The sequence below is a fragment of the Podarcis tiliguerta genome (assembly GCF_965153285.1).
Source record: "Podarcis tiliguerta genome assembly, chromosome: 11".
NCBI classification, from domain to species: domain Eukaryota; kingdom Metazoa; phylum Chordata; class Lepidosauria; order Squamata; family Lacertidae; genus Podarcis; species Podarcis tiliguerta.
In genome coordinates, this window is record NC_139544.1 from 37,904,495 (window position 1) to 37,924,634 (window position 20,140).

Genomic DNA, 20,140 nt, shown 5'->3' on the forward strand with positions numbered 1-20,140 from the left:
GTAGTTTTTTTTTAACGTCCCTCGGCGCCGCTATCATGGCGGCCAATGGCATAGTGGGAAACGGGGAGTGACAAGAAACGGACATGCGCAGTGCTTAGAAACCACAGACCGGGTTAAGATACGGGGAAAGCGACCTTGTTGTGTGTGTTTTGACGTTTGTCTCCTTTACCTACGGCTCTCTTTGGTGACGTAGGCGCGTAACCCCGCCCCGTCTCCAGGGGGACACTCCGCTGTGGGAGCGGCGAAGGCAGCTTCTTCTTGGTCTTTCTCCTTCCTTCTCCAAGATGGCCGCGCTAGGTGTAAACAAGGTCGGGGCTAGTGCGGGGCTGGATGCCGGGAGCAGGCAGAGCCGGAGTCCGGCCGGGCCTGTGGTGAAGGTGAGCAGAGGGAGGCCGGGGGGGGGAGGGCTTCCAAGCCGCCTTGGCGGAGCCCCCTCGCCGTTCGCTGTCTTGGGTGGGGGGCGGGAGGAAAGAGAGGCGGAGCCCCCGCCCCCCTTTGGGCTCCCGGTTGTAGCGCCTTCATCTCCTGCAAGAGCCTTCACGTTTTGCGGGTCGGTTCTCTCCGGTTGTGCCCGAGTTGGGCAACCCTCGTGTGTATTGCTCGTGTGTATTGCTCCCCCTTCACATTACACACACACACACACATATATATCTACACACACACACACACACACACACATATATATATATATATATACGTATATGTGTGTGTGTATATATATATATATATATATACACAGTACACATACAGATAGATAGATATATATATATATATACATACATACACAGAGAGAGAGAGAGAGACACACACACACATATATATACACACACACATATACACAAACAAACACACACACACACACACACACACATATAAATACACACACAGACACACCTGTATGCTACGATGTATGTTCTGTACTGTTTAAAGCAAGGGAGTGTCCAGAGCGATTTACCATGCATTGACAAATGAGGAGGTTGGACAAGGTAGGGGGAATCTCACATGTAGGGTTCCAGCTTTTTTCTCCGGCAGGTTCCCAGCTTTTTGCATCTGTGCAGCAGGCGGTAAATAAGCAAGTGGAACATCTTAGGACATGATGATGCAGCGATGGCAAAGAAACAGAAAATGTAGGGTTGTGTGCAGCTAAGTGCTGCTCACAATAGACCCATCTAAATTAATGGACATTACTAACTTTGATTTCCATGGGACTGCTTTGAGTAGTTCTGCCTGTCACAGAGTTGTTGAAGGTATAAGGAAATGTTCCATTATAGATGGCAAGAATATAAAGGGGCAGAGCAGATGAAGACGCGAAATTGGTACACTGGGATTCCCATGCATTTGGGAATTGTGCAAACATTTGTTACAGAACGGGAAACATATTAAGTATCGTAAACAATATGGACATTGTATCTTGATAGCCTTCTGTCTCATTTTGAAAATATTGCAGGAGGTTGGACTAGCTGGTCCTCATGGTCCCTTCCAACTCTACAGTCCTATGATTCTATAATTCTTTGATGCAAAAATGCATTATGTTCGTTCCACAAGAGTTTCTAGTGACCTTGGGTGGGTTATGATCATGAACATGAGATCCAGTTTGTGGCTATACTTCATTTGGATGTTCTGCCATACAGAAAAATGTGCATAATGCAGATAGAATTTTACCAGTTATCTTGAGCAATAGATACTTAATAATCCTGGTCCCTAAGGGTCAGCCTGACAGCTGAGTTCACAAAAGTTACAAACCCACACAAATGGGTTGTATTCCAGCTTGCCCACATATTATCTATGTTAGTTACAGTGGTGGGTTTGTATTTGCTATTTTAATACAGGTATTTTAAATTATGAATTGTTATATTATTGATATATACTTGTTTAATTTGTAATTTTTGCATGCTGTCTTATTAAAAGTTACTTTTTAAAAATTGGGATATAAATTTATTAAGTAAATAAATAAATAAATTGGAATTTTTGCTGTTGTGGAATAAAAAATGTGATTTCTTATAAAGAACTTCATAGGAAAATAGTTGTTACTTTCTTTGAAGTGCTATCTTAAGTTCAGTTACTTGAAAGGTTCTCCCTCCTGTGTAGAAGTACAACTATACTACCGAGACTAAAGCTGCAGTCCTATACCTATACCCCTTACCTAGAAGTAAGCCCCAATTCACTCAGTAGGACAGATGTGTGTAGTAAGGTCTAGGAAATACAACATACCAACCACTAAGGAAGTGTTTTGGGTCATGGTCTACAGTTTTTAGGATCCACTAATTATCTGGTAGTTCTTAGTATATAGAGCTAACCTGAAACTTAATCATAATGAGGTCTGACCTGAGAGACTGATGCGGCTGTCCTCATCCCCATCCATAGTGGCATCTGTTGGCTGCATCCAAATATACATAGTTAACCACTTAGGAACATATGAAGCTGGCTTATACAGAGTCAGAATATTGGTCTAAGTAAGTACTGTTGATGCTGACAGGCAGCGCCAGGACTTCCGGCACGAGTCCCAGGCCTACCTGGAGATACAAGGGATTGAACCTGGGACCTTTTTTGCTTGCTCTTTACCACTAACTTTTAGCTCTTCCCTAGTGCTTAAAAACTGAACGTATTCCCTTGTAAATTATAGGTTCTGGAATGTGGAGTCTGTGAAGATGTATTTTCACTGCAAGGAGACAAAGTTCCCAGACTGCTTTTGTGTGGTCATACAGTCTGTCATGACTGTCTCACTCGACTTCCTCTCCATGGCAGAGCAGTCCGGTGTCCTTTTGATCGGCAGGTTACTGAATTAGGTAAGCTGCTTAGAAATTGTTGAATTAAGAACATAAGAAAAGCCCTGCTGAGAAGACTAATGACCTGTGTAGGTCCACCATCCTGTTCTCAAACTGACTAACCAGATGCCTATGGGAGGCCCATAAAGAGGACAGCAGTGCAGCAGCACTCTCCCCGCTAGTATTAATACACTACCTCTGACGCTGGAGATAGCAGTCATTTGATATAGGTTCGCCAAATGGGCAGGTACAACAGACACAGCTTGAATATACTGAGGCAAACCACCACTTAAAAAACAAAACACTGACATTGGTTCCAAGGCAGTTCAGAGGTTTGACTTGTGCCCTTCAAAAGTTGCAGTGATGTGATGTATGAAAAGAGCAATGTGCACTATGAAAACGTATGGAAGATTTAATGTTTTAGGGGAAGGATTGTTGGAAAAATGCTCTTGGGGAGACGGTGACACCCCCCCCCCCAGGACCTCTGAGCGTCTCCCGGTAGGCACATCTCTGGAATGGCATGTCCCTTCATCTCCAGAGTGCCTTTCTGTGACACTTTTCATATGAAAAATGCACACAAGTCTTCTAGCATCCTACAGCAAGAAGAAAGGAACATCTGTAGATCTAAACTACATTTTATTTACATTCTATACAGACAATCCATAATCATGTCTGTGTTCTCCAAGCTCTGGCAGAACAACCTGTTGCTTACTGCAAAAGTGAAGGTACAGTACAAAACACGCTCAGATGGAAGAGATAGGACAGTCTTCCATTTCCACACTCTTCTCAGACATCTCATGTGATTTATACTAATCACACTAGCAGCATCGGCTGCATAAAATTCCCAACAAGGATAACCTCATTTGAAGCGTAATAGATTATCCAGCCTATAATTTATTGAAAACATTGAAATATACCTTAAAGTAAAACAAGTTTAGGATTTGCCTGTAAGAACATTTACTTTTGAGAAGCCTTGGTGGTTATGCATGAAAGCAAAAGTCAAAATCCAAATTTTTCCGCATCAACAAGGGTCTCTTCTAGAACTAACAGTGAAGAAACATAGGTATCTAGGAAGCTGCCTTACACCATGTCAAGCCAGCAGTCCTTCTAGCTCAGTATTGTCAAAACGGACTAGGGTTTTGGACGGATCTTTCCCTACCTAGAGATGCCATTGAATCCACCTTTGAACTATAGCAACTTTCCTGTAGCCCGCTGCCGCCAAGTGTGCAACATCATTCACTCAGAACTAGTTCAACTTTTTATTTTATTAAATATGGGTGGTAGTCAACCAGTTATATTCAGAGTAGGCCCACTGAAATCTGTGGATTTAGTCATGACTAACTTAAGTCCATTGATTTATTGAGTCTGCTCTGATATTACTTAGTTTGATACCACCCTATATTTCTAATCTTGCTCACATTATGGTAATATTGTAAACATTGCTTGTGAAGTTATCTCCGGACAGCTGTTTAGTGCTTAATGTCATAAGACAATAGAAATGGTAGCAAGGTCAGGCAGGTTGAGTCAAGCAAGGTTGTGTTTATAATGCAAAATAGTTCTATTATGTAGCATTAATTAGTGTAATGCCACCTGTGTGCATGGAACCGCAAGGAGCAGCATAAGAAAAATACATGTCCCTGCCCTGAGGAGGTTACAGTCTAAATTTGAGCACTAGGGAGAGACAAGGGTAATAGTGCATAAATATGTATGCTTAAGGATTTGTTGTGCTGAGGGCTGTGAAAAGGGGGTGGTGGTGATGAAGGATTTGAAGTAGGGAAGAGAGAAGAGTGGCATCAGATAGGGGGCAACAGTGCAGAAAGAACTGAGCTGTTTAAGTGAGCAGACATTTCCTTTTAAACACAAATACTAGCTTCGTTTGTACAGGCCATCTCAGATCCCTATTAAGTTAGGGTGCAGTGACCCAAAACAAAATCTTTGAAGACAAAAACACCCATCAAGGCACCATTAAATGTGCTTTTTGAAACAGTGTGTGACCCAGCCCTCATAAGCCTTACTCCTTGTAGTAACTTACAGTTAAGCTGAACAACCTGAATATGTTTGTGCCTCAGTCCTAGGGAGAAATCTGGGAAGAAATCTTTGCCACACCTTTCATTTTCTCTCCCCTACTCACCGCCCAAATATTGAGGGATTGGGGAAAAGCAATTTGTCGCTTTCCCCCTTTCCTTTTTGTAGAACTTGTAGGAATTCCTTCCATGATTTCTCAGTCTTCACTTTGCATCCATCCCCTTCCAAAGGATACACAGTTCAGTTATTTGAACTAGGATTTGACTTTCTGCGAATGGTTACACATTCCCATCAACAGCACTAAGGGACCTTCATCATGGAGGTGCATTAAATTGTTTTTTCTCTTTTTGCCAATCGCTGTAAAGAGACTGCTGGTAACTTCTCTGAATTTTCCTCCTTTCGGTGGTGGGAGAGTTTGGAAAGGGGCTGAAAAGCTAAGCTATGGAACAGAGAACAGCCTGGGCAGTATGTTAAAATAAACACAAGACCCAGTATGTACGTGATTAACACTAAATTAGCACCGCTACTCAATAATCCTCCCCGCACCCCTTCCTGTACTTGTGTGCGGGACAATCACAGCTATCCTTTTCGAGTTTTGGTCTGGTTTCTTGGGCAGGAGGACTCTTCTTAATGTCTGTTGCTGAAAAGTGTGTGTTCTGGCTCTGATGTCCTCAGTCACTGATGAATCAAAGAGGAATGTTTGCCCATTTCGTGACTGGTGTACTGTAATCAATGGGCTCAGTATTCACTCCATGATTGCCCACATAATGCAGTCTTGTTTCTGATATGCAGGCTCCCTGCTATTCAGGCTTCATGCATTTTCTAAGGAAAGGCTGCCAAAAGCTGTAGGTTTGTTGTTTAGAATGTTCCATAGATTTCATGAAATAGTCATATCTATAAAATTATGTAACCTGCACATATGGTATATGTCAAGTAAGTATTTTTTTAGTGAGGAACCTGGCAGTTAGCACTTTGAATAGTTCCTACATTAGCTGAACTAAATTTGGACAGGCTTAATCAAAACCACCATTTGTTTTGAAGTACTGTACTGGAATCCATCCATGAAAATATATACATGTGAAAAGGTAGAAAACCCAGCTGTCCATGAAGTATTTATCCTAACCTCTACCAATATTTGGGTGGGTTAATTAAAAATTGAAGCCAACAGAGATAGAAGCAATTGGTACTGGGTCAGTACAAATTCAGTAGCACTAACATATTTAAATGCTTGCTGTTAAAAATGAATAGCACAATTCAGCCCAAGACCAGCATTTTGTACCCTGTTGAGTTCTTCAAGTATGTCCCATTAAAATGAATGAGCCCTAAGTTATTTACTTTAGACTACACGCAAAGGCTTCAGATCAAAGATCGATGAGTGAAAGGAAAAATATATTAGTGCTAATCTATGAAGTCTTCTGAAAGTTAGCAGAAAACGTCTCACACTGATGTTCCACAACCAAACATGGGGTTACAGTAGGAGAAATATGGTGAATAAGGAAGATCCAGCATATAGTTTATAAAATCTAATGTACCATAAGATCTTGAGAGAGAGCTCGTGCAAACTGAAAAACTTCTCTGGCTATGGGATCACTTTTCAAAAGAGTATTGTTTTTTCTGTCTTGATTTTTTTCCTCCAAAACAGGAGATTCTGGTGTCTGGGGTTTGAAAAAAAACTTTGCTTTGTTGGAACTCCTGGAACGACTTCAAAATGGGCTTGGTGGTCAGTGTGGGACAACTGAAGAAGCCATTGGCCTCTCGGGAGAGGTAGTAGTAATCAACTTTGTATTTCATTTTGTGTCACTTTCAGAGTAGTGTTTCCAATCACTTTTTTATATTTCAGTTTGATTGTCCTTTTCAGATGTCATGGATAAATGTTTGATTTTAATTCAGTTGTTTCACCAGCATAAATGATTGCCACATTACTACATTAACAACTAAAAGACCTGGAGCTAAATTAAATGCTCAGGCGTATCGAGTGGTACAGATTCTCCTGGACTATTTAATTTCAGATTTGTACCTGCATTCTCAATCAGAACTGTCAAGTAACGGCTGTTCTACTTGGTATTTCTGACTATATATTTCTATATAGCGTATGCTAGTTCCCTAGAGCAGGTATCTATAAAAATTTGTTTCATCGATTGGGCGATGATTGGGCAAGCGTTGATATTTTGATTTGTAGCCATAATAAGCTTTCAGCACTTTTATTCACCAAGGTGTTTGAAAATATTTTACTGATTTAATTGTGTGCATTTTAGTCTGTTTTTCTTGTTAATGCTGTACAGTGCCCTGGAATCTAATATTTAAAACATTTTTATGCGACCAGTCGCCATGAGTAAATAATATTCTAGTTTTTCTTTTTGTTAGTGCATTGTCCGCTGTGATGAAGATGAAACGCATCTTGCTTCAGTATACTGCACTGTTTGTGCCACTCACCTGTGTGCAGAGTGTTCCCAACTCACACATTCCACGAAGACACTTGCAAAACACAGACGTGTGCCCCTTGCTGATAAACCTCATGAGAAGACCATGTGCTCTCAGCACCAAGTGCATGCTATTGAATTTGTGTGCCTGGAAGAAGGGTGTCAAGCCAGTCCTCTCATGTGTTGTGTCTGCAAAGAATATGGAAAGCATCAGGGTCATAAAGTAGGTTATGTCAATTCTTTATTGTCCAGCTATGTCATTGTTAATATGTGAATGAAAAGGAGAATTTGTGTTGGGTTTTTTGCCCATTTGACAAATCATCAGACTATATTTTGTTCCCTCTCCTATTCTTTACGTTACTTATTTAATAAATTTAATAAAGGCCATGTTTCAGGGTATCATTAAGCTATCACTAAAGCTGCTTTTGAGGGACGCGGGTGGCGCTGTGGGTTAAACCACAGAGTCTAGGATTTACCGATCAGAAGGTCGGCGGTTCGAATCCCTGCGACGGGGTGAGCTCCCGTTGCTCGGTCCCTGCTCCTGCCAACCTAGCAGTTCAAAAGCACCTCAAAGTGCAAGTAGATAAATAGGTACCGCTCTGGCGGGAAGGTAAACGGCGTTTCCGTGTGCTGCTCTGGTTCACCAGAAGCAGCTTAGTCATGCTGGCCACATGACCCGGAAGCTGTACGCCGGCTCCCTCAGCCAATAAAGCAAGATGAGCGTCGCAAGCCCAGAGTCGGTCATGACTGGATCTAATGGTCAAGGGCCCCTTTACATTTTTAAAGCTGCTTTTCTGCTGTTACCTAGTAGGGCTGCTAGACAGTCTTGTGTTTGTAGATTGATGTATAATACTGCCCATCTAATGCTTATATTTAATATTCCATCTGTTTTGAAACATAACTAGTCTTTACATACTGTTAAATAATGATAAAGTTTAAATATTTTAAATCTTACTATGATAAATTAAAGATCACTGCTTTTGAAAGATGATTCATGCAAAGGAGCATGCAAAGACTAGTTGCCTTGTGTGCCCACATTTCTGCGCTAAGCACCTGAGGCAGAATGTCCAAAGTTTTGCTCTCTTTTCTCTCTCATACTGTGTGGGGGCAGAATTTGTAGATGGGAAGAATTTGGAAATGGGTGTTCAAATTTACTTTTGATGCTTTCCCCTTAGCACAGTGTTTTGGAACCAGAAGCAAACCAGATCCGTGCTTCCATTTTAGACATGGCTCACTGTATAAGAACGTTCACAGAAGAAATATCAGATTATTCTCGGAAACTAGTTGGAATAGTTCAGCAGATAGAAGGAGGAGAACAGATAATTGAAGATGGAATTGGAATGGCTCATACAGAACATGTAAGCAAGCTTGTCATTTCCTCAACCTGCACGTAATCTTCATTATAACTGTTAATGTCTCCCCACCCCTTTACACTTTTTAAATGAAGCAGTATGCCACGTTATCCAGTATTAACATGACTCACAGAAGCTTTTTCAAGGCCACTTATCAAAAGTAAGTTGGTATGGGCAAGGGTGGAGGACCTTCTGGAAGGAGAAAATAGAGCCAAGAAGTCTGTTCTGTTAACTCACCATTGGTAATGGACTATTTTGCAAAGCTGTTTTCCAGAAGAAAGCAGCCATGAAGAAGCAGAAATGATTGATTTTGGAATAATTATAGAGATGATAATGAAAAATACAGCTAGGATACAAAGTGCATGTCTAAGTACTTAGACTTACCTTAGACTTACCTAGTAGGATTTTTATTTACTGTATTGCCATATCACTAAATGATTTGGAAAGTTTTTCATTTTCAAAAATGGCTTACTATGTAGCATGGCAGGTAGCTACTGGTGAAATACAAACCTGACATTTCCTGGGCATGTGGAACTTAGGTTTGTGGGTTTTTGGATTCCAGTCTGTGTTTCTATTTTCAGAATCTCCTAATGTTGTTCCTAGCTGATTTGACTATGACACCAAACTTAGTATTATGCAGAAATAGCAGTGTTGATTATACTGTATAAGGTTTTCTGTGGAAACGTCATGAATTAGATTAGCTTGCATATTTCATCTGTTGGTGATCAGGCTAATTTGAATGAAGATACATATTAGAATATACCTGGTATTTTTGTTACACTTTGCTTTAGATGTAGCGATTTGTATGTGGTACATAATTCTGTATTCTAGAGCTACAATTTTGGCCCTCAGTTACTTCTAATTTGTGAATTTCACTTCTAAAAGCAGTGAGTTAATAGGTTTACAGTCTTTTGCTAAGGCACGTGGCAAAAGTTTATTCAAAGGATAGATACTACTGGGAAAGTGGAAGGACCATAGTGTTAAGAGTAGTTCTAACAGTGAGCTGTTAATATATATTATGGAGTACTGTGCCTCTTCTAGCTGGGTTGATTCAGAATAGGGAGTCAGCACTTCCAACTCATAGGAGAGCCAACAGAGATCATGCGATTTGAAAACATAAAATATTTTGGCAATACTTTAACATTCAATTTTTAAATATTTATTAATTTTCAAAAAAAAAACAAAAAACCAGCAATACATATTCAAACATAAAAAAAGAGTTGACTTCCCCCTATTCCTTTCCCTGGTTCCATTGTTTATCATCATACCGGATGTCCATTTTAAAGTGTAAAATCATTAAAATTACTTCTTGTCCAGTCATAATGTCTTTACAAGTATTTTAAAAATCCTGATAATGTATTACCCTGTGTATGTATGCAATAAAGTCCTTCCAATCTTCTTGCACTCCTTTAACATTCAAAACACACTGACATTATTCTTCTAGCTTTCCTCACAATAATGGAGGCTGGTAACATTTTAAAAATGAACACTAATTTCTCCAGAGAAATTAGTGTCTTATGTCTTATGTCTTATGTTAAGCAGTCTACTGGAAATTGGTGTGCCAGCCCATTGCAATGGAGAAGGATATTAAAGCTCTGTCTTCAAGAGGCCTGCAACAACGTAATGCCTGTCTCCTTGATTTCATAACCACCCAGGTCCCAGGTACTGCAGAGAATGCTCGTTCATGTGTACGAGCCTATTTTTCTGATCTTCATGAAACCCTCTGCCGCCAAGAAGAAATGGCACTTAGTGTGGTTGATGCCCATGTGCGGGAGAAATTGATCTGGCTTAGGCAACAGCAAGAAGATATGACTATTCTGTTGTCCCAGGTTTCAACAGCTTGCCTTCACTGTGAAAAGACATTGCAGCAGGTGAGGTATCCACACAGTGGCCCTCTTCCATATATATGTACTTTAGGTTGCTGACTCAGGTTGACAATGTCAGGTGGTTTATAAATAGTTGTTGGGAAAATACTGTGTTAGGGGTTTGCTTTTATTGGGTTAATTGTATGTGTAAGCCTAGTTATTCTAAAATTATGCTTCTACAAATGGTGATTTGGGACACAGCAGTGGTTTGTAAAAGTTTCTCTGTTGGGTGAGTCCCTTGTGGGAGGGAGAAGTATTGGATAACAAAAGGATAACAAAAGGGGGAAGATGGGAGGCAAAAGTGCTGTAGCATCTGAGTCAAAGGATAGGTTTGAAATATAAAAGTTTAACGTAATTGGTGATGCCTTTTTCTAGTGAAATGTTTGGGATCCACACTTTGGAGAAGAAGCTAGTTGTATAGAAATTAATGTAGAAACCTGTTAGGCTTGGCCTTAAGAGACAAAATACTGTAGGGGCAATGTTCTTACATAGTTACTTGAGCATTAAAATAAAGGTGTTCAGCTACCAAACAAAATAAAACAAGAAAAGGAGCAACCGTGTGTGTTGATAGTAGCACCCATTTTTAATCCTAACTAGATTCTTTTTCCATTCAAGTCTTTATATTTGCCAGTGTTGTTTCAGTTGAATAAAACAGTAGCTTTCTTGTCTTGGTTCCTGTGTAGTGTTACTGTGATTCCCTTAAGACAAACAAAAGCTTCTGTGAACAGCATGCATTCCTGTCTTCCATTTCTCCATTGTTGATGCATCATGAAACAATTTATTTCAGTTACATTAGAGTTTTAAATCTGCTTGAGTTAAAGTTCAATTTTATATTTAGTAAAAAAATGTAACTTTCTTTTTGGTAGACGTAACTTCTTGCTCAGCTGGATTTTGGGAAGGAAAACACATAGGTGGTACTGCGTTCATTGTATTAAATTTAGCTTCCTTTTTAAAGGATGACTGCAGAGTTGTCTTGGCCAAACAAGAAATTACAAGGCTTCTAGAAACACTACAAAAACAACAACAACAGTTTACCGAGCTTGCAGACCATATACAACTTGATGCTAGCATTCCAGTTACTTTTACAAAGGTACAGTTTTCTCATGTTTAGGTTGCTTCAAGACTTTGATCATCAATCCAGAGAGAAGTAAGAACTCTGTCCTCTTTCTTCCTTCCTTCCTTCCTTCCTTCCTTCCTTCCTTCCTTCCTTCCTTCCTTTCTCCCTCTTCTCCTCTGCCACCCTAAGTACAGCAAGGAACACTCATGGCCAGCTGGCTTTTGAAGCTCCCCAAATTACAAGTAATTTGCAACACTGTGCAATCATGTCTTGGATATATATACATTTTTAAAAAAAGATAGACCCGAAGACTAGGGTGACTGTGTAGGAATGTTTTTCTGTTGTTTAACATCCTATAAATCATGGTGGCTGTTGCCCTAATTCAAAGTGTTTTGGTTAAAATAGTATCTGCTATGCACTTTGCACCTTTTCAATTGTGCATGTTTTGTTTAGTCAAACATATTATCTTGCAGATTGACGGACTAAAATTGTAACCATTCCGTTCACAAAACTTTTAGTATCCTCAGCAAAAAACCCCACAACTTACCAATGAGAGAAATTAATCATTTGGGGTAATATACAGCATCATGCAAATGGTCTTCAGCTCACACAATGTGGCTTGCTCTTCTTTCTTTCACCTCCTGCAGCTCCCCAAACGCTGGATGTGCTACTTGGGTTATTTTCTTTTGAATATTTTATATTCTTATGTGCAAATCATTTAGATCTTCTTGGTTAAGTGAAATCTAACACTTGTTTAAAAAATAAATAAAAGTGTTGGCTTTCTACTTAGTCTTGGCTCACCCACAGAACTGGCATCCTTTAAGTTGAAACTTACATATCCTAAATGAGACAGAGTGTCAGAAATTCAAAGCGCTCCATGTGTCCACCCAAATACACCTGCACAAGAGGTAATCAATTTCTTCTGACTACTGCTCCTCACACTACAATGGAAACTCCTGACATTGGGTGGTATTCAGCTAAATTTTACTCAGAGGAAACCCTCTGAAATTAATTAACATGACTAAATAATTTAAGTAGGTCCACTCTGAGGAAAATATAGTTGCTGGCCCATCAATACGTGTAAATTCATATACCCCTATGAATCGGAGCACGAGTTTCTTCCATTACGACATTTAATCATCTTTGCAGTTCACGAAACTTAAAACACTGTTAACAAGCAAGAAACTTACATGATACATTACATTAGGATTTTCCTTTGCCACAGCACCTTGAGCTAATAAAAATTCTTTTTGCGGGGCATGGGGAGGGAGACAAACTTGAGGTTTCTCAATATCTTTTTTCTTGGCTGCAGGACAACAGGGTACACATTGGGCCAAAAATGGAGATTCGGGTTGTAACTCTGGGATTAGATGGAGCTGGCAAGACAACCATTTTATTTAAGCTGAAGCAGGATGAATTCATGCAACCTATTCCAACAATAGGCAAGTAACATTGATTTTGGAACCAGTGAAATGTATATATAAATCCTTTGTCAGAAGTGTGGTTAAAAGGCCCTTCCTTTCCATCCTCCTTTAGGTTTTAATGTTGAAACTGTAGAATATAAAAATCTGAAGTTCACTATTTGGGATGTAGGAGGTAAACACAAGCTGAGGCCTTTGTGGAAACATTATTACCTCAATACACAAGGTAAGAGTGCCATATTTCATATTTTGACTCATTGAAATACACAATGAATAATTGTGCCTATTAAAAGTAAGAAAGGGAATGTTTCCTAGGTTTATTGTCAAATGCTGTAATTCTAAACACATCTGTTTGAAAGTAAATTCCATGAAAATCAATGGGTATTGCGTTGAAGGGTACAACAATTCAGGGATCTGACTGCTAGACGACATTTTAATTTCTTCAGTTTTGGTCTCTGTGACGAGTGATTTGCATTTACTTTCAGATTTGATCTTTGGCTTTGCTTCAGGCTGATACAGTTTAGAAAGTTATACAGTGCAGTTTATTTTAGTAAAGAAAATGGTTCAACTGCTAGTTTGTAGCACATAAACAATTTCTGGAAAATATGTATAGACTTCAGCTGTAGAATATAGGGCTGGGGTCTTTCCCCTGTTTCCTAAGTTATAATATCTGCATATGGAATGAAAATGTGTAGCAAAATGTAGCTGCATAATTGTTCTCTTCCTGTAGCGGTGGTGTTTGTTATTGATAGCAGCCACAGAGACAGGGTCAGTGAAGCACACAATGAACTTGCCAAACTGTTAACAGAGAAGGAGTTGCGAGATGCTTTGCTGCTGATCTTTGCCAATAAGCAGGTATTGTGGTCCTTTTTTAAGTATTCCCACTTGTCTCAATTTAACTTCATTTTGCTAGTGTAAAGTTAAGTATGGAAACAAAATTTAAAAGGCTATATTAATTGTAATGTTTCCTCTGATAAACTGTTAATTTAGCCCGAAAATAAATAAAAATCCCAACCTTCTTAACAGTCTGTTTTGGGGTCTTCTATTAATTTCCAAAATCTTGCAGATAGAGTTCTAGCCACGTTTCTTAAAAACGTAATTGGTACTTGAATACTTGTGAAGTATTTAAATATATTTAACAAAATTCTGTAGGTTTTGGCACTGACTTTAATTTCCAATCTGCCACATTCATAAGGTAAGATTACTAATTCTTAAGTTACTGTCTATACATTTAAGTATATGGTTGTTGTTTACAGGATGTGGCAGGGGCACTTTCCGTAGAAGAGGTCACAGAATTGCTGAGTCTGCACAAACTCTGTTGTGGTCGGAGCTGGTACATTCAAGGGTGTGATGCCCGAAGTGGCATGGGACTGTATGAAGGACTGGATTGGCTCTCGAGACACCTGGTAGCCGCAGGTGTACTGGATGTCGCATAAGGTCCTCTTGAGCAGTGTTAAGCTTGAAGATCACTTAATTTATTTGTGTGACTTGAGATGGTCAAACACGAACTTTTCATCTAAGGCTATGTATTCTAAAGAAAACAACTAACATTTTTGCTGGAATGCTTATTGGAGTGTGGTACAGTGAGTATGTAATTCCTGTAAATTATGGTAATTTAATAGTGGCGTGATGGATTTGCAAGAAAGGTGCCTTGGTGTTTTTTGTTTTTTTTTAAGAAATGAGATTTGAAAGGTCTTACCTATTAAGCAACTAATTTATCTTCTCACAAGTACTTTAGGAACTTAGCATTTATTTGACCTTGCTCCTTTCAGAGTTGGCCTAGCTGCATTCGCTTTTTCTCAGATCTCACTTGGGCACGCAGGCACACACAAACCACTTCTTGATAAAAAGAAAAATGAAGTAGACATGGTGCCGGGTTGGGCATGGAGCCTATGTACTCGTAGACGTGTGTGCATTTCGTCTGGGCACCTTGTGTAGCTTGCATGTGTGAGAGTGTGGAATGGGCACACCTACCAGTAGCAAGTGGTCCTTGGTGAATGCTGCCATCAGGCCAAAAGACCTTTGCCATCCTTACTCTGTAGCTCCAAATATCCCCGCTGCCCCTCGGAAGCTACTGCAACCAAACTCCTTCAAAGTTTCATTGTCGTTTTCCTCCTTCATCTTCCATTTTAGAGGAAAAAACACCACCTTGCAGAAGGACCAGCAGTAAAATGGATGCTAGAGTTTCTCATGCAGGATGAAGCTCTTGGGCCCGGGTTAATGGCCGGTCAGGTCTCCAGCTATCCAAGTGTAGACCTAAATGTGCCCTGGTTAAAATCTCTCCTCAGTTGTATTTGTTTGTCTGACTGAGGTCGCAAGTGGACATTGCCTAAATATACATTTTTAAAGACTTTTTGGGGGACCTTTTATTTTAATCAGCTTCTTAAAATCCTCCTTTCCCTCCTTCATCTGAATTGCATATGTACATTGTGCCATGCAGGCAACTTCTGATCTGGTGGTACATGATTACATACCCCTATTTCCATAAGATCAGTAATGGTTTATTTTCAGTTCTTGATGGGAAATCATGTACAGTTTTGGAAAGCTGAAGTACCTCTCTTGCAACTCCCTATATAAGAAACATTGAAGCACAATTACACTGTCACAGTGGCTGCACTTTTACTCAAATCTGGGGTAAGCTTTGCCTTCAAAACTTCTTTTCGGCTACAATTCTATGGTGGATAGGCTTGTATATATATTTTCTAACGTCAGAGGATCTGTGAATGGGGAAAGCTCTGTAACAAGGATCTGTAGCAGTTTATCTCATTAGCCTTAATCAGTTTATCACTTGGTTAGCTGCTTGAGCACATTGTGTTTTGCAGGTCAGTGAAATATTTAACCCAATTACGTGAAGACACCAGTTGTTAGCATTTGGATTCATCCTTTTGGTCATTCAGTGCACTGAGGAAAAAGGATGTGTGTCTTTGACAGGACACTCAAGTTACAGGACCCAAGTTCTGTAACATACACCTGGATAACCTTCTGCAGATACACCAATGGAGGAATTGTGTGGAGCTGTGTGAGGAAGTTCCCTGTATCTTATACCATGAAGAGGGCATGTATGTGGTTGAGTAAAAGTTCAGAGTTCAAATGCTGATTCCACGCTGCTGTAGTCACTAGTCCCCAGGCTGCAGCAGGCAGGGCTGAGGCAGGCAAATTTGACTGCTGGTACTGGCCTAAAAAGGATAGTTCTGTTTTTTAAATCCAGATTCTCTCCCCAAGCAACATAGGAATTAAACATCATGCCCTTCTAATTGTGCTCCCAGCACAAGAATTTCTGCTTGCTGGACAAAATTATCGCCCCTCTCATTCCCATGGACTGTTCCAGGGGTTTTACCAGCCTTCCAGAGCAGATTTGGGAAAGGAGAGGGTTAGCTGCTTTGCATTAGCAGGAGTCCTAGTGCTGGCTTCCATTGACAAGCTGGGTTAGTTGAATCTGGCCCGTAATGTTCCTTTCAGAAACCCTTTGAGTAGACTGTTTTCCCTATGTTGGTTCTAGATAACACAACTAATATTAGATAATTATAACTAGTAATTAGATAATCATTTGGGGGTAGCAGTATATCAGCTTACCCAGAGCAGCACCTCACCAGCTGTTCATGGTTCCACATGCAACATGTGTTTACTTCAAATAGAGGTCTGTTCAAAACGTTAATCCTGAAATGGTTGAACATGTTGCTTTTTGTAACCAGCTATACGCATTGAAGGATGCAGCTCAAGACCATGCATAGGGTTTTTTTTGGGGGGGGGGGGGAGAGATTAAGTTGCACTGTGTCCAGTGAGGCTTGTTCCTGTGTAATTGAATGTAGGATTGCAGAACTACCTTTCCAACCTTTCTGGTGAAATTTTCCTGGTAAGCTGATCTAGAAAATTATTACTAAGGGCTCTCAAATTCTTCACAAGTATAAGATTCCAAAGTGTCTGAATACCTTGAAAGCTTCATGCGGTGTTCAGTTAGGAAGGAATATTGCATATAGTAGGCTGCCACAGGTCTGATTTTAAGCATGGGAATTCTGCTACTTAGCTGAGATACAGTTGTTGTCACGATGCAGGTCCTTTCTTTTCTGGCTCTTCTAGATGAAGCAGATACTTACAACTACTCTCACTTTAACTAAAATCTTGTTTGCTGAATCCTGCTTTGTTACAACAAGTGGCTATCACTGCCCATACAAGAGACCTTTACGCTCAAGGAACTTTCCTCTGCCTCAATGAATAACCTCTTCACAGCATACCACAAACCTAGACTTGATGCATTTATGTGCAAGGCCTAGCTATGTGTTTGAAATAATTTGGAGACTTTTGACTGCATTTCAGTGAGGCCAGGCTTTCACTTATTTATACCCTCTTTTATTTTTCAACACTATTCAAATGCATGACAACACGTGATAATGCAGCGGTTGGGAAGGGTAAATGTGAATTGTTCTTCTGTGGCTTTAATTGCTGTAGCGTTATTGTTCTGGGCTCTCCTTGTAAAACACTCAAGATGTTTTAGGACATTGGATAAATACTTGTTTTTCAAAAACCTGTTTGTTCCTGTCAAGCTCTACTATAAATGTAGTGGGCTTGCGTTAAAAGTATTGAAATCCACTTAAGTGACTGTGAACATAAGTGTTGCATTTGTTTGAATTCAAACAATTACGAGATAAAATTTTAGCAGCTTGTTTGTACTGTATATAACAATTTCAGCTATAAACTTCAAGCTTGTTTCATATGATGTTGAGCTTCAACTCAGTTTAGTATACTGATATGTGCTAGTTTTTAAGAAAGTGTTTCAACTCCAAGGAGATTTTTAAAGGTTAGCATAAAAGCTGTATTAAGAACAGACAGTTTGTAAAACAATTGGGTCATAGTCTAGTTTTAACTGTGAAACTAAAATGCAACATTCAGTGACAATAAAGAGGTTATATTAACGTATTGCTTTAAAAAATAACGTATTAATGTATAGGGCTTCATTCCTTGACATACTCTAGCTTTTAACTGTATGTAATGAATTCTTTTCTAATTGTGGATTGGGAGTGAATGGAAGTATTGAGAGGGGTTATAGCACGAATAATTCTATGTTCTGGGGCTACACAAGGTATAAAATAGCTCACAAAACAATGTTGGATTAAAAAAATTTGATGGTGTGATTTCAAAATGGCCTTGGACTCCCTAACAATAAAAATTCTCTAACCAGCTGGTGGAATGTGTCGTCTTTCTGAAGTAGATTTCTGCCACTTAATTTTTATTTTCCCCCCAATCAAATATTTATTTATGGTCAACCAAGAAAGTGAATAATGAGTGAATGTGTCTGGAAGTTGGATGGTTTATATTTGTAAGTGGGAGTGGGAGGTTTCAAATGACTGCTAAGTGTCTCCTTCCATTCTTTATAGATGTCAGCTCGCATAAGAATGTGGTCAAAACAAATGGCACATGTGTGCATGTTCAGAGGTTGACCTCACTTAGTCTTGGGGCACAAAATGAAGGTGATGAGTGAAAGGAAACTGGCCAATATGCATGGATAGCCTGCAGTCTGAAGCTAGCAGATAAAATTGAAACCAGAAGCCAGTGGAGGTGCCTAGGTAATGCTGCCAAATGACAGCCACCCCACTCACTGTTCTCATAATTCCGGGGATTACTGAAGCAAGGTTTTCTCGAGACAACCCCTGAAAGCAATGAAGAGGGTTACAGGGCTTAAGCAAAGTGGGATGGTTCTCATCCTCCTTCCCCTCTCTGGGTTCCCTTCCTCAACACAGCTAAGATATTTAGCATCACTTGCTCTTCTTCCAAGCCAAGCACTTCTAAGAAACTGCAAGTTGCGGGAACCACTTCCTCATTAGTGCCATCTAGTGCCGAGAGATTGTTCCTCCAGCCCTGTCCCATTCCCCAAGTTCTTCAGTGAGCCACACTGAAGCAACAGCTTTGCTTTTCTCCTGCAGACAGACTGCAGGGATTCCACCCCATGAAGGAGGGAAGCTGATGAATGGAAGTAGGCAATTATCTGGCAGTGGTTTGCCAGAAGGTGTGCAAGGTTATGCACCTTTGCTGACCTCCAAATAGGAACATACACACTCTGCAGCCATCTGCCAGGGGGGAAAAGATGAACTTTTCCCAATCTTGCTCAAATTTCAAGAACAATGCATTAAGAAAGGGACAAATCACTATAATCCTTTTATAACAATTCCACTCAAAACCTAAATGATACCTATTTAGTATTAGCAAATATCAGTGGCTCAAATTATCACTTGTTTTGTATGTTATTTAGTATAAAGAGATTCTTATTGTCAAGAATGCACAGTAGTGATTATGGTTACATGTTGTATTTGCATTTAAATACATTTAAAACCCTAAAAAAAACTTTTTCCCCCATTCTATTTTGTGGGTAATGTATTGGAAGACACAAAAATATCTCAGTGCTGGAATAGAAGAGCTGCTCACAATGCTGCAGCATTTTTCCATAATAGAAACCATTGCAATATATACATAAGATGCATATTTTTCTTAACATGGCTGGCTTTTATTTTTTGTATAAAAAACATTTTAAAAAAAGATACAGCTGAGAGCACCTCGGACACATAATGATTAGAAAGTTTCAGAGCAGATATCAACCTTCCCATTGCAGAAAAACTGAGATACGAGGTGCATCGTTTTTGAAGTCCCTTAATTGCAAGGTTTCTTTAAAACTCTTGTTTCATTTCACTGTGATATTAATAATGCTGACATCTTCATAGGGCTTGTCAGTTTTGGGGTTGACTTTCACATTTGAAATTCTCTGAACGACCTCCATTCCTTTAGATACTCTTCCAAATACACTGTGTTTGTTGTCCAGCCATGGCTGCGCAAGGCCATAGATCAAGTTGACGGAGCAAAAGAAAGAGAAAATTATGATTAAATCTCAAGTTACTATACTGAGAACTGTGTAATGTAAACTATCGCTAACAGGATCTCTGTAAACACTATTACATTTAATGCTTGCTTGTTTGCTGACTTGCTTAACTCTTCAAAAGGCTGCATGTGCACTGAAGCAGTTTCCACAGATATCCCAAGCTGGATAATGAACCATAAACACAAAACTGGTACTGCCTTTACAGTTTCTGTGCACATATTAGGTTGTGGACAAGTTTTGATCATTTGGTGGGGGGTGGGGTAGGGGAACTAAATCCTGCTACCTTCTTACCAAACAGATTATTTAAGCTATTTATATTAAATATGTGTATCCCCCTTTCCAACCTAGTGGTTCACAAGGCAACATATAA

At 39.7% G+C, this 20,140-nt stretch overlaps 2 protein-coding genes across 2 annotated transcripts in view; one reads left to right on the top strand and one right to left on the bottom strand.

The window, feature by feature from the left end:
- The first annotated feature begins 18 nt into the window (after positions 1–18).
- On the top strand, positions 19–18,080 carry TRIM23 (tripartite motif containing 23). Its single transcript, XM_083404056.1, has 11 exons — positions 19–377; positions 2,624–2,786; positions 6,433–6,554; positions 7,155–7,433; positions 8,386–8,568; positions 10,218–10,433; positions 11,383–11,517; positions 12,797–12,926; positions 13,021–13,131; positions 13,636–13,760; positions 14,162–18,080. Exons 1-11 carry the CDS (start codon positions 285–287, stop codon positions 14,339–14,341), a joined length of 1,737 nt encoding a protein of 578 aa, XP_083260182.1. The 5' UTR covers positions 19–284; the 3' UTR covers positions 14,342–18,080.
- PPWD1 (peptidylprolyl isomerase domain and WD repeat containing 1) overlaps positions 16,651–20,140 on the bottom strand; it is a 14,735-nt gene continuing 11,245 nt past the window's right edge. Inside the window, exon 11 of the mRNA XM_083404010.1 lies at positions 16,651–19,719. Within this exon, the coding sequence (XP_083260136.1) occupies positions 19,576–19,719 (144 nt within the window). The 3' untranslated portion in view covers positions 16,651–19,575. The remainder of the gene's footprint in view (positions 19,720–20,140) is intronic.

What these genes read in the sequence shown, in the direction of transcription:
- TRIM23 (XM_083404056.1), top strand. Translation starts at nt 285, where the DNA reads ATGGCCGCGCTAGGTGTAAACAAGGTCGGGGCTAGTGCGGGGCTGGAT. An exon ending in GAAAGCATCAGGGTCATAAA is followed by an intron (nt 7,434 to 8,385) that starts GTAGGTTATGTC and finishes CTTTCCCCTTAG; the next exon opens with CACAGTGTTTTGGAACCAGA. An exon ending in GCAACCTATTCCAACAATAG is followed by an intron (nt 12,927 to 13,020) that starts GCAAGTAACATT and finishes ATCCTCCTTTAG; the next exon opens with GTTTTAATGTTGAAACTGTA.